This window comes from Chiloscyllium plagiosum, unplaced genomic scaffold (genome assembly GCF_037043375.1).
Source record: "Chiloscyllium plagiosum isolate Xiang-an unplaced genomic scaffold, Cpla_swu_hap1 HiC_scaffold_13, whole genome shotgun sequence".
Lineage (NCBI taxonomy): Eukaryota > Metazoa > Chordata > Chondrichthyes > Orectolobiformes > Hemiscylliidae > Chiloscyllium > Chiloscyllium plagiosum.
This window is the reverse complement of record NW_028270151.1, coordinates 33,165,043-33,179,873: the sequence shown is the minus strand read 5'-3', so window position 1 is coordinate 33,179,873 and position 14,831 is coordinate 33,165,043. Positions and strand designations below refer to the sequence as shown.

Sequence of the window (14,831 nt, the reverse complement as noted above, 5' to 3'; positions counted from 1 at the left end):
GGGCATGACTTCTCATTTATGTATATTATACTCCATCTGTCACACCTCCACCCATTTGCTATCTGATCAAGGTCTTGTTGTATTCTAAGGTAATCTTCTTTGCTGTCCACTACACCACCAATTTTGGTGCCATCTGCAAACTTACTAACCATAGCTCCAATATTCACATCCAAATCATTTATATATATATATATATGACAAAAAGCAGTGGACCCAGCACCTATCCTTGTGGTACACCACTGGTCACAGGCCTCCAATCCAAAAAGCGACCCACCACCACCATCCTCTGTCTCCTACCTTCTATTAACACAGTCATGGTTGCATGGCTAAAAATTCTTTCAATAAATATTTAATTGCGGGAAGAGAAGTTCCTGAAGTAGGAGTGGAGAGCAAAGGATCCTGGCAGTGTATAAATAAAGGTTTGAAACAAAAGCAAAATGTTCTTGAGATATCTGGCTGGTCTGTCAACATCTGCATAGCCATAAACAGTTAATGTTTCAAGACTGAGAAATAAGAAACCAACTTTAATGGTGCTGACAAGTAACCAGATCATACCATATCATTCTGTAAAAATATTTATTACTTAGTGCTACAACAGAATTAAGAGGGGTGAACTGATTCCTTTTCTAGTCCAACTCCTCCATTGACAAGTTTAAATTTAAAAAGGGAATTGGTGGGGGGATCCACGATGGCGACGATTTAGGATGATCGCGTAACAGAACTCCGCAACACAGCACAAGCGGGACGAACTTCTAACCCACCCTACCCGGACCGTTGTAATATCCTGGGACTCTGGAAAGGTCGTGGAGTCCCAGGAAACTGTAAAAAATCAACTTAGCTGCGTTTTCGCCATCTGGAGATGCCAAAGAAGGGAGGAGAAGCGTCCAAGGCTGGGCCCATGGCCCAGCCTGCAAGATCCTTGGACTCGAATACCTATCTCGCGAGATGTTGGGTAAGATGAGGAGAAGCTGGCCTCGATCTCTATCATGCTGCAGAAACATGAACCTTGAGACCTGGAGAAAAGGACAGATGACGTAGAACACAGAGTCACAGTGGTGGAAGCTGATACCTGTTCCTCCAAGGTTAGGATCCAAGCCATGGAAACACAGGCCCGTAATTGGTGTGACCAAGTGGATGATCTTGAGAACAGGGGCAGGAGAAAAAATATTCGGAACATCGGTCTGCAGGAGGGTAAGGAAGGTGAGCAGCTGGCGGAAGTTATTGAGGACTGATTGCTGAAATTCCTTAACTTGGAGGCTGGAATGAGAGGCTTGAAGATCGAGAGGGCTTACCAGGTCACTGTGCAGAGATCAGGTCTGGGTCAATGTCCTCGTCCTCCCTTGGTGCGGTTTCATCATTATAGAGATGAGAGAATCGTGGAATCCAGGGAAAAATCCGAAGGCCCTAATTTACGAGGGCTCTAAGATCATGTTCTTCCAGGACTTCTCAGTGGCGGTTATCTAGAAAAGAAAATCTTATGATGGTGTCAAGAGAAGACAGAGGGAGCTTGGGATCCAATACTCTCTGAGGTATCCGGCAGTGCTTCAATTGCCTTAGATGGATCTGTACATCTCTTTGACACGTAGGAGAAGGCAAGAGACTTTGTTGTCAAATTAACTTAATCTGAACAATTTAGTATGTACAAATAGTAGTGTTGTTTGGGTATGTCTTTGTTTTTATTTTGTTAAAAACAGAGGAAGTCCAGTTGGGGCTTTCATTTCCTATCTTTTTTATTGGTAATAATCTGGTTTAAACTGTTTGGCAGCAGTTGAGATGTGTACTTTCAATTTCTAAGTTATACCAAAGGATGGGTGGGGTATTTATAAGACCATAAGACCATAAGACATAGGAGCGGAAGTAAGGCCATTCGGCCTATCGAGTCCACTCCGCCATTCAATCATGGTTGATGGGCATTTCAACTCCACTTACCCGCATTCTCCCCGTAGCCCTTAATTCCTTGTGACATCAAGAATTTATCAATTTCTGCCTCGAAGATATTTAGCGTCCCAGCCACCACTACACTCTGCGGCAATGAATTCCACAGGCCCACCACTCTCTGGCTGAAGAAATGTCTCCGCATTTCTGTTCTGAATTTACCCCCTCTAATTCTAAGGCTGTGTCCACGGGTCCTAGTCTCCTCGCCTAATGGAATCAATTTCCTAGCGTCCACCCTCTCCAAGCCATGTTTACCCCTTTTTTGTTAAGAAAACAATTTCTTTATTCATATTGCTATTCCATGGTGTATTTTCTTTTTTTTCAGCATGTGTTTGTGATGCAGCTCTAGCTAGGAGGAGGGAAAATGGTTGGGATGACTAGGTGCCTACTTACGGGCAGTTTAACCCAGTTCAGGTAATTAAATGTCTGGCCTGCAGTCTTGGCAGCGGGATGGGAAATTGAGTTTTGGGACGGGTAGTTGCCCCCTTTGGGCAGGGGGTGAGTTCCCCTATTCAGAGCCACTGGCGCTTTGTGTTGTTTTGTTTTTTTGGTTTTTGGTGTATATAATCTTTGATAGCTTTGTAGGTTTGTTAAATGTAGTGGTTTTAGTTTATATAGTTTTTATGTTCGATGGATCATGTGACACAAAGGCTCGGTGAATTGTGGTTTGAGTTGCTCCTCTCTGGAATCTCAATGTTACTGCAGAAGGTTATGGCTAATGACTTGATTAAATGGAATATCAAGGGGAGTCACTCACCAATTAAGAGGAAGAAAGCACTTTTGAGTCTTAGAAAGGAGAAGGTGGATATTGCTTTGCTACAGGAGACACATTTGGATGATAGGGAGCATTTGAAACTACAGCAGAATGGTTTTGATCGGGTTTACTTTCCATCTTTTAATACCAGCTGTAGAGGAGTCACAATATCGGTTAAGTTAAGTTATTAGAGTGTGTTAAAGTCACACATGGGAGGTTTGTAATTCTCAAAGCCCTGATAAATGGGGAAGAATCTGGTGTTTTAAATGTTTATTGCCCTCTGGCCCATCCCCCTCAAATTTCTAGTAGATGTGTTTTCTAAACTGATCAGTCTCGAGTTCTGGCATATCATTATAGGGGGAGATTTTAATTGTCTCATGGATCCCACAGTAGACAGGTTGCCCAAAGCCCCCCTGATACTCTGAGGATAACCTAAACAATTAGTTGATCTGTGTATGGAGTTAGGATTGGTGAATGTGTGGAGGCATCTCCACCCTACTGACAGGGATTTATGTTTTTTTCCAATCCACACAGATATCACACTGGGACTGATTCTTTTCTGACCCCCGTGGCAACTCTGGACTCGATGGAATCTTGTACGATTGGTAACATTACCATCTCTGATCACGCCCCAGTATACCTGTTGGTTAAGATTAAGGACATTACAGTGGGCCCAAGGCACTGGTGAATGGATCCCTTTATCCTCGAGGATAATAAGTTTGTGGAGTACTTCTCCAGGGAATTTCAGATGTTCCCAGACATTAACTCAAGCTCAGTTAGTAGCCCATCCGTCCTTTGGGAAGGTGGGAAAGCCTATTCCAGGGGGTTGTTATTTCCTACTCTGCCAGGAGGAAGCGGCAGAAGAGTGAACAGCAACGTTTCCTTGGAGCACGGTTGAAGGCAGCTGAGAAGGCTTACTTTGACAGGCCCTCATTGGTCAAGCTACAGAGGATGACGGCGCTGCGGTCTGCATTGAATTCCGTGCTCACGCAGACAGCAAAGAAGGAGCTTAGTTTTGCAAAGGTCATATGAGCATGGTGACAGGCTAGGAAAAGGAGCCCCACTGAAGCCATTATGGCGATTAGGGAATGGTCTGGGAGCCTTATATGTGATTCCAAAAAGACTAATGTGACATTCCAGAGATTTTACTCTAAGTTATATCAATCTGAGGATTGTGAGGAGGGGTGGGCCAAAATTGAGATTTTTTTAAGGATCTGGAGCTCCCGGGCATGACCCCCAAACAAGAGTCTTTTCTCAATGCCCCCGATCAAAGCAAGAGGTGCAGGAAGCTGTGAGGCAGCTTCAGAGTGGAAAGATGACCAGTCCTGATGGACTGCCCAGTCCTGATGGACTTCCCAGGGAATTCGATAAGGAATTTATAAACATATTGTCAAGCCCAATGCTCAATATGTTTAATGACTCATTCAGCCATGATTGTCTCCTGCCATCTCTGAGAGAGGCCAAAATTTCACTTATTCTTAAAAACGGGAAGGTCCTGGAGGACTGTGCTTTGTACAGGCCCATCTCACTCTTAAATGTGAACTTTAAAATCCTCTCTAAGACTTTTGTGTAAGGCTGTGTTATTTTCTATTGTTAAAGAGGGCCAGACAGGCTTCATAAAGGGCCGCAGATCTTCCAAAATTGTTAAGAGGCTGCTTAATGTAATTCAAGCATGCCAACAACAGTCAATATAGGGATTGGTGATTTCTCTAGATGCAGAGAAGGCATTTGACTGAGTTGAGTAGCCGTATCTTTACTATACTCTGGAGTGGTTTGGCTTGGGCGAAGTCTTTATAAGATGGGTAAAGGTTCTCTACGGTGACCCTCTCGCTGTGGTCATCACCAATGGGGTATGATCAAGACATTTTAACATTTTTAGGGGCACCGGGCAGGGCTGTCCCCTTTGACCATTGATTGAACCATTGGCGGAGGCCATTTGTAGGGACCCCAATATATCAGCTCCAGAAGTGAGGTCAAAATTACATAAGATTTCATTATACGCCACGATGTCCTAATTTTTTTGTCAAATCCAGTAGTTTCGGTAGCTTGCCTGATACAATGCAACAGTGCGTTTGGCACCTTTTTGGGGTACAAGATTAATCTTGCAAAATTAAAGGCTATGCCTATGGGTGGTCTTACGAAGGTGCTCGGGTCTTCAGGGTGAATATCGATTCCCAGTTAAGTGGTCATAGAGTCATAGAGTTATAGAGATGTATAGCATGGAAACAGACCCTTCGGTCCAACCCGTCCATGCCGACCAGATATCCCAACCCAATCTAGTCCCACTTGCCAGCACCCAGCCCATATTACTCCAAACCCTTCCTATTCATATACCCATCCAAATGCCTCATAAATATTGCAATAGTACCAGCCTCCATCACTTTCTCTGGCAGCTCATTCCATACATGTACCACCCTCTGTGTGAAAAAGTTGCCCCGTAGGTCTCTTTTATATCTTTCCCCTCTTACCCCAAACCTTTGCCCTCTAGTTCTGGACTCCCCGGCCCCAGGGAAAAGACTTTGCCTACTTACCCTATCCATACCCCTGATAATTTTGTAAACCTCTATAAGGTCACCCCTCAGCCTCCGACGCTCCAGGGAAAACAGCCCCAACCTGTTCAGCCTCTCCCTATAGCTCAAATCCTCCAACTCTGGCAACATCCTTGCAAATCTTTTCTGAACCCTTTCAAGTTTCACAACATCTTTCCAATAGGAAGGAGACCAGAATTGCATGCAATATTCCAACAGTGGCCTAACCAATGTCCTGTACAGCTGCAACATGACCTCTCAACTCCTGTACTGGAGGAGAAAGTGAGGTCTGCAGATGCTGGAGATCAGAGCTGAAAATGTGTTGCTGGAAAAGCGCAGCAGGTCAGGCAGCATCCAGGGAACAGGAGAATCGACGTTTCGGGCATAAGCCCTTCTTCTCAACTCCTGTATTCAATACTCTGACCAATAAAGGAAAGCATACTAAACACCTTCTTCACTATCCTATCTACCTGCGACTCCACCTTCAAGGAGCTATGAACCTGCACTCCAAGGTCTCTTTGTTCAGCAACACTCCTTAGGACCTTAACATTAAGTGTATAAGTCCTGTTAAGATTTGCTTTCCCAAAATGCAGCGCCTTGCATTTATCTGAATTAAACTCCATCTCACACTTCTCAGCCCCTTGGCCCATCTGATCAAGATCCTGTTGTAATCTGAGGTAACCCTCTTCGCTGTCCACTGCACCTCCAATTCTGGAATCATCTGCAAACTTACTAACTGTACCTCTTATGCTCGCATCCAAATCATTTATGTAAATGACAAAAAGTAGAGGGCCCAGCACGGATCCTTGTGGCACTCCACTGGTCACAGGCCTCCAGTCTGAAAAACAACCCTCCACCACCACCCTACTACCTTTGAACCAGTTCTGTAACCAAATGGTTAGTTCTCCCTGAATTCCATGAGATCAAACCTTGCTAGTCGGTCTCCCATGGGGAACCTTGTCGAACGCCTTACTGAAGTCCATATAGATCACATCTACTGCTCTGCCCTCATCAATACTCTTTGTGACTTCTTCAAAAACTCAATCAAGTTTGTGAGACATGATTTCCCACACACAAAACCATTTTGACTATCCCTAATCAATCCTTGCCTTTCCAAATACATGTACATCCAGTCCCTCCGGATTCCTTCCAACAACTTGCCCATCACTGACGTCAGGCTCACTGGTCTATCGTTCCCTGGCTTGTCTTTACCGCCCTTCTTAAACAGTGGCACCACATTAGCCAACCTCCAGTCTTCCGGCACCTCACTTGTGACTATTGATGATACAACTATCTCAGCAAGAGGCCCAGCAATCGCTTCCTTAGCTTCCCTCCGAGTTCTCAGGTACACCTGATCAGGTCCTGGGGACTTATTCACTTTTATGCATTTCAAGACATCTAGCACTTCCTCCTCTGTAATATGGACATTTTACAAAGTGTCACCATCTATTTCCCTACAGTCTATATCTTCCATATCCTTTTCCACAGTAAATACTGATGCAAAATACTCATTTAGTATCTCCCCCATTTTCTGCAGCTCCACACAAAGGCCGCCGTGCTGATCTTGGAGGGGCCCTATTCTCTCCCTAGTTACCCTTTTGTCCTTGATGTATTTGTAAAAACTCTTTGGATTCTCCTTAATTCTATTTGCCAAAGCTATCTCATAGTCAGAGGGGGGTTTTGTGTATTTGGGCATATTCATTACTCCAGTTCTGGATCAACAGCTTAAAGCCAATTTTGTTCAATTATTTGACAAAATCAAACAAGGTCTTCAAAGATGGCAGTCGCTTCCAGTTTCGTGGTTGGGTCGGATAGCGCTTATTAAGATGAATATTCTCCCCGGTTTGTTGTACCCTATACAGATGCTCCCCCGATTTTCAATAATCAAACGTTCAGAAGACTGAACAGCTGGTTCAGCTCCTTTATTTGGCATCATAAGCGGCACCTCATTAAATTAGCTAAACTGCGATCGCCTTACAGATTGTGGGGAGTGGACCTTTCGGACATTAAAAGCTACCAACTCAGCTTGCTTTTATCCTACGTGAGTGACTGCGTTTGTGGGGACCCTCTTTCAATATGGTGAGGTATCAAAACCTCTCAGGAAGGGTGCCCCCTTATTGGCTTGCTGTTTCTGGACAAAATGAGGGCAGTTAGGGAATATTGCCATAACCCAATACTGTTAAAGCAGGGAGAGCAATTTGGCAGAGGGAAGGCAATATTGGCAAAACATCTTTTCTTATACCTATAGTAGGTATACTGGGTTTTCAACCGGGGATGATAGATTCAGGATTCAAACGTTGGGCAGCTCTGGGCATGTCTTGCTTGGGCGATTTATTTGAGGGAGACACAATGATCAGTTTGCACACAAATACAAGCTATCTGACAGGGACCTCTTTTGTTTTTTTCAAGTTAGGGATTTTCTTCAAAAAAGGTCAACACTTTTGACTGATCCCTGCAAATCTGACAGAGAGAAGGGTGCTCAGTGCTAAGAGTACACTTTCGGTCAGCACTTTATATCATCAATTGGGAGGAGGGCATGCATCAGATGAGGGCAGTTAAGGAATATTCTGCAGAGTGTGGGAGAGAGAGCTAGGCATGAGTCTCCTCAGAGGCATGGGAAGATATTTGGGAAAACACAAGAAAATATCAATTGGCAATAGCACCCAGGCTTTACAGTTGAAGATTCTCCACAGGGTCCACCTGGCTCCGGATCGTTTATCAAAATTTAAACCAGGGGTATCTTTAGTATGTCCCAAGTGCAAGGTCTGTGCGGGCACTCTTACCCATTGTCTCTGGTCCTATGTCAGGCTTCAAATATACTGGAGTGCTGTGGCAGGTGCATTGCAGAGGATTTTGGGTACAAGGGTGAAGAAGGACCCGATCTCTTTTCTTTTTGGCCTGCCCAGTGTGTTCCCTGCAGATGCACATATGAAAAAACTTTGCAATGTCCTCACTTTATGCGCAAGAAAGAATATCTTGCTAGGTTGGGTGTCCGAAAATCCCCCCCGGGCCTGTCAGGTTGGTGGAAGATTGTTACGGAGCATATCCCCTTAGATTTTCTCACAAGTATAGTACACCACAAAACTGAGAAATTTTACAAGACATGGCAGCTCTTTTTGGAATACCTGGACACAGATTTATCTGCCACACTAATAAGGGCTTTTATATAACTGTGATGATTGCGTTTTATGAGTCCAATATCCAGGGAGGAGGAACTGCGACCATATGAGTGTCTTGCTTGACTGAGTTGAGTTATTGCTATCTGTTAGTTTATTGTTGGTTGTTATTTATTTAGTTAAATAGTTAGTTTTTTTTTATTATATACTTTTCTACATATATTTATACATTTGTATATGAGGGTGGGTTGGGTCTTTTAATTTTTTTGTGTTCTTTCTTTGTACTGTTTCAAATTGTATTGTTTTGTGTTTGTTACAATATTAAAAAATCTACTTTTTCAATAAAAATACATTTTAAAAAAAGGGAATCGGTGTTGCTAATTATGTATATCAGATTATATACATCTCAGTATCAGAAGCAGTTCAGCCAGGTTCCCTTAGTAACAAAGAAGTAATTTATTGCAAACAAAACTCACTAAGTGAAAATACAGAGGTAATTAATAAAAGGGTAAAATTATGCAAATATATACAAATACTGTTCTTCCAAGCTAACACGCATATACAAAACTTAAAGTCTGGGAAAAAGAAATGTAAAGCTCTTAAAAGTATTTTGGCTAGGTAGTAGTTAAAAAGAGGAAAATGTATTATTCTGAGATGGTCTCAAATGCTAGTTTGCACTTAAATTGACTTGGCACAAAAACCATTGATAGTGGGGTGTCTTCCCTGATCTTGTATGGTTGGCTAAATTTGATTTTCTTAGCATAGTGCTGTAGATTCTGAATCCCCCTTTAGGACCCCTTCATCTGCAGTGAGAAATGGTTTTTCAACTCACAAATTTTGCTGAGGGGTTTGCAAAGAAAGGGAGAGAAAGTGTAGAGGCTGTTGCTCCAGTTAAATTATTTCTCTGAATCTCTGTTTTCCAAATTCCACAGAGTCATAGAGACGTACAGCATGGAAACAGACCCTTCGGTCCAACCCGTCCATGCCGACCAGATATCCCAACCCAATCTAGTCCCACCTGCCAGCACCTGGCCCATATCCCTCCAAAACCTTCCTATTCATATACCCCTTCAAAGGCCTCTTAAATGTTGCGATTGTACCAGCCTCCACTACTTCCTCTGGCAGCTCATTCCATACATGTACCACCCTCTGTGTGAAAAAGTTGCCCCGTAAGTCTCTTTTATATCTTTCCCCTCTCACCCTGAACCTATGCTCTCTAGTTGTGGACTCCTCAACCCCGGGGAAAAGATTATCTTTAATACATCCACACAAAACTGGGCCTTGTAACCTCTTAGAATATATTGTAGACTCAGTGACTCCAGTCAAGCAACTTGTGTTCTTTGTTTTGTAAACTGCCCTTCCAGAAAGTACAAAATATAGATATACGCTCATTCAATTATACTACATTCAATCTTTCAGACAGCACATTTTCAAAACATGAGGATTCAACTATCAACTGACTGAATGTTGCCCTGAAGTTATATTTCAATATTTTATATCCTCAAAGTAAAGCATAATTATTATATCTACAATAATTAACTCTGAGGGAAATTGGCCTTGTTCTGACTTTTCATCGACTCCATTGGGTAATATTACATAATCAAATGTTTTAATAAAAACATGTCCTATTTCAGATTGCTAACATTGCTTTTATTTTATTAAAAATGTTACTTCAATGCTCTACGGTCCAATTAACTACCTGCTATATAACCCTAATTCACTGAGAATTTGCTTTTGGCCTTGAACCTCCTTGTACAATATCACAGCAACTTGATATGCTCCAATGAAGGTGAGTGAAAGTGACTGTCCTAGACACTATTATGATCCCAGCTAATTGTAGTCCTGGAGAAGTCATATCCCAACATCCCCACAGCCTCAGGGCACCTTCCCTGCAACCACAGAAGTAACACCTCCCTCCTCAGTATCCAAGAGCCCAAACACAGCTTCCAAATTAAGCAGTGCATTACCTGCACTTCACACAATCTGGTCTAATGCAGTCGCTGCTCACAATGTGGTCTCCCCTACATTGGGGAAGTGAAGTGTAGACCGGATGACCACTTTGCAGAACATCTGCAGAGAAAACCCTGAGGCCCCATTTGCCTGCCACTTCAACACACCACCCTGTTTCCTGGCCAACATCTGAGACTCAGGCTTGCTGTGGTGCTTCAGCGAAGCTCAGTACAAGCTGGAAGGGCAACACTTCATTTTCTGCTTGGGAACTCTCCAGCTTTCTGAACTCTATATTGAGGGCTTGAGCTTCTGCCATGTTCTCACCTTCACCCCAACACGTCAGGTCTTATTATTACACACAATCCATTGTTAGCCACTAATGGTCCCTATTAATAGCTATTCACTCCTAGTCTGATCATTACTTACTCCTTTATCTGTCTAAATGTCCTTCTCTCTCTTTGGGTTCTATCTCCACCTATTATTTACTCCTTACCCCACCGCCATCCTATCTTCTACATAAAAAACAACTTTTTCCTAGCTACCATCAGTTCTGAGGAAGAATCACTGGACTTGAAACATTAACTCTGATTTGTCTGTACAGATACTGCCAGACCTGCTGAGCTTTTCCAGCAATTTTTGTTTTTGTTTCTGATTTACAGCATCCGCAGTTCTTTCAGTTTTTTTTTTCCATTTTTCCTAGGTTTGTAAGTTACCTTAATATATTACGAGCCTTAAACACAAAATCAATAGAGCATTTGACCTATGAACTATAACAAAATTCACATCAAGCGGAATTGGAGAGAAAGTTCTCTTCTAGTTGGAATCCTAACGAACACAAAGCAGGATGGTTTTAGTTTTTAGAGGTCAGTTGCCTCAGCTTCAGGACATCCCTGTTTAGATTTTCTGATGGTGCCCTTATTTTCTGCTATTTAGTCAATATGTACTTTTCATCGTACAGTCGGAAGTGGTGATGTTTACTGATGATGCAAAGTGTCTGTGCAATTCATGACTCATCTGTTGCTGAAGCAAGTCATTCCAGGATGCAAAAAACCTGGAATAACATTCAAACTTGAAGTGATATGGATCAAAACATTTGCTCCAGAGAACAGAGAAGTGCCAGGCAATGACCATCTCTAATGTACTGGGTCACCATTAACCAGAACTTAATTGAACCAGTGGAATACGATTGCAAGCATGCCAGAGGCTGGGAATTCTGTGGCCAATAGCACGTCTCTTGGGGAGGCAATGGCTTAGTGGTATTCTTGCTGGACTATTAATAGAGAGGCCCAGGTAATGGGTTCAAATCTCACCATGGCAGATAGTGGAATTTAAATTCAATAAGTACGTGGAATTATGATGATCATGAATCTGTTGCTGAATGACAGAAAAACCCATTTACTTCACCAGTCCACTTTAGGGAAGGAAACTGCCATCCTTACCTGGTCTGGTTTATATTGTGACTCCAGACCAATGGCAATACAGTTGACTTTAACTGGTCTCTGGGCATATAGGGATGGGCAATAAATCCTAGCCCTGGGAGTGATGTCCTCATCTGTAAATCAATTAAAGAAGACACCTCAAAGCCTGCACATTATCTCCATGACAAGTTAGACAAAGGCAGTGCATTGGAATATTCTCAATTTACCTGAATGAGTCCTTGTCCCACAACTCTTAAGAGGTTCAAAACCATTCAGGAGCTGACTTGATGAGACCCAAATCTGGCATGCGGAAACATGCATTCCTCTGTTACTAATGCATAGTGACTGCATTATGTGTGAGGCATCTCCAAGATGCAACGCAGCAATGCATCAAAATGCATTCACTGCAACTTCCAAACCAGAATATCCACTATCTAGAAGAAATGAATGGGAAAACACAACTACTTGGAAGTTTCTCTCCAAGCCGTGCATTAAAGTGACTTAGAAACAACATTTGTTGCTCGACAAGATTCCTGGATCCTCATCCCTAACAGCGCTATAGAGTTTTTTTTTAAGAAGTCAACCTGCTCAGACATGCTATGACCCATCTCAGGGTTAGATGAGCCCTGAAGCTAGGCCTGGATTAGTGGTGCTGGAAGAGCACAGCAGTTCAGGCAGCATCCAGGAGCAGTAAAATTGACGTTTCGGGCAAAAGCCCTTCACCAGGAATACAGGCAGAGAGCCTGAAGGGTGGAGAGATAAGTGAGAGGAGGGTGGGGGTGGGGAGAAAGTAGCATAGAGTACAATAGGTGAGTGGGGGAGGGGATGAAGGTGATAGGTCGGGGAGGGGGGGAGGGTAGAGTGGATAGGTGGAAAAGAAGATAGGCAGGTAGGAAGAGCTTCAGCGCAGAGGAAATGACCTGGGAGTTGGAGTGGGAGAGGGACTCCGTGAGATTCTTGTAGAGAGAGGAGGAAAACTTCTTCAAGGCAGGCACCCTTGCAAGAGGATTCGCAGTAGGATTAAAATCAACTAGGTAAAAGCAATGACTGCAGATGCTGGAAACCAGATTCTGGATTAGTGGTGCTAGAAGAGCACAGCAGTTCAGGCAGTTCAAGCAGCCTGAAGCCAGGCCTCCTAGCTTTTATGTGTGGCCATTATCACTGAACCACAAGATAGTCTCAGCATTGTGACTGAACCACAGCAGATGACCTGCACCTGTTTGAGAACACAGCTCACCACCACTTTTCAATTAGGGCAATAAACATTGAGCTGACCGATGACATTCATGAGATAAATGAATAAAAAATAAGATACATTCACTGTGATAAATATTCATGCACCATAAATACCTGCCTGAACTACGGTTCCCATAAGATCCGGGATTGAGCTTGGAGTCATTTTTACATCATTAAGGGAGTTGGCACATAGTTAAATACATGAATGTCATGCCACTTAATCTGGCAGCAGCTCCAATATAAATTCTGGTGGTGTTGGTTGGGGAATGTGGGGGTGGCTGGGTGAAGTGGAATGTTCAACAGTGTGCTAGTTGCTCCAATCATTTCTTCATTGGGGCATGAAGCAGGTTTCTGGCTCTTCAAATGCCCAGCCAAAAATACCATCAGATGTTTGCCCTTGGCCAGTCATCAAAGACTGGTTATCATTTTACATCCATGAAAGTGAGTCATTAAGATTCATGTTTCAATCCTGCCGTATTCTATCTCCAGGGACTATCATCTCAGAGTAAAGCATTGACCGTGGATTGAGTTAGAACCAAGCTAAGCAGGAATTCCTTCACACAAAGGGTGGATTGTGAATCTGAAGCTTTCTACCACAGAGAACTATGGAAGATCAGTCACTGAGTGTGTTCAAGACTGAGATCAATAGAATTTGGATATTGAAGAAATGAAGAGGTTTGGGATTATGGCAGGAAAGCATTGTTGATGACTCACCTCCTGACTCCCCAAAGTCTGTCCAAGGCACAAGTCAGGAGTGTGAGGGAATATTTCCCACTTGCCTGGATGGGTGCAGCTCCAACAACACTTAAGAAGCTCAATATCATCCAGGACAAAGTAATTCACTTGAATGGCACCATATTTGCAAGCATCCACTCCATTCACTGTTGATGCTCAGAAGCACTAGTGTATACTATCTACAAGATGCATTGCAGAAGTTCACCACAGATTGCTAGATGGTACTTTCCCATCTCATGATCACCCCCATCTTGAAGGACAAGGGCAGCAGATACATGGGAGCAGCACCACCTGCAAATTTGCCTCCAAGCCACTCACAATCTTGACTTGGAAATATACCATCATTCTTTCACAGCTGCTGGATCAAAATCTTGGAATTCCCTCCCTAATTGCAATATGGGTCTACCCACAGCACATGGACTGCAGCAGTTCAAGAAGGTGACTCACCACCACCTTCTCAAAGGCAACTAGAGACAGACAATAAATGCTGGCCAGACAGAGACACCCAAATCCCATGAGTGAATCATAAAAAATGGCACTGACTATCTTATTGAATGGTGGAACAGACATAAGTTCCCATTTGATCAACTCCACTTTCTTATTAATTATATTTATTTTTCTTGGAGCCCTCTAAAATGCTTCAAAGTTAAGAATGATTTTCTAATATTTTAAAATATTTGGCACTACTTTAAAAATGATAAAGAATTTAAAAACATTTCATGACTAATTCAAACCAAATGGTACAGTTCATCTCTGTATGTAGAGGATCTTACGGGAAAGTAAAAAACAAGCTGCTTCCTCCTAGGATCATGCAGGTGGTAAAACACACCATCAGGTTCTTGTGGCAGGAATTTCTCCACCATTGTTCTTCATCCATTTTCCATAACTAATGAATACACTGGTTTTGAGGCCATGGATTGGTAGGAAAGCTATTTCTCTTCTTCCCCAGCATGTGCTTAGTAAAATAGAACCCGCAGAGATTCATACAACACGCTGATGGTACATCACAATCACTACTAACAAAGAGATCGTTACAAACATCATCATTGCAGAGGTGTGTCACAATAACTCATTATGTCAAGGTGCTTCGGTTTCAATGAGATTTACCACAGATTTCATACAATCAACCACACCAATTCAAAAGTAGAAAATGAGACAA

The 14,831-nt window shown here is 42.8% G+C and overlaps 1 protein-coding gene across 1 annotated transcript in view; it reads right to left on the bottom strand.

Annotated features, from left to right (window-relative positions):
- LOC148148294 (palmitoyltransferase ZDHHC19-like) overlaps positions 1 to 14,549 on the bottom strand; it is a 48,882-nt gene extending 34,333 nt beyond the window's left edge. Inside the window, exon 1 of the mRNA XM_087993239.1 lies at positions 14,446 to 14,549. Within this exon, the coding sequence (XP_087849365.1) occupies positions 14,446 to 14,549 (104 nt within the window). The remainder of the gene's footprint in view (positions 1 to 14,445) is intronic.
- Positions 14,550 to 14,831: the final 282 nt, after the last annotated feature.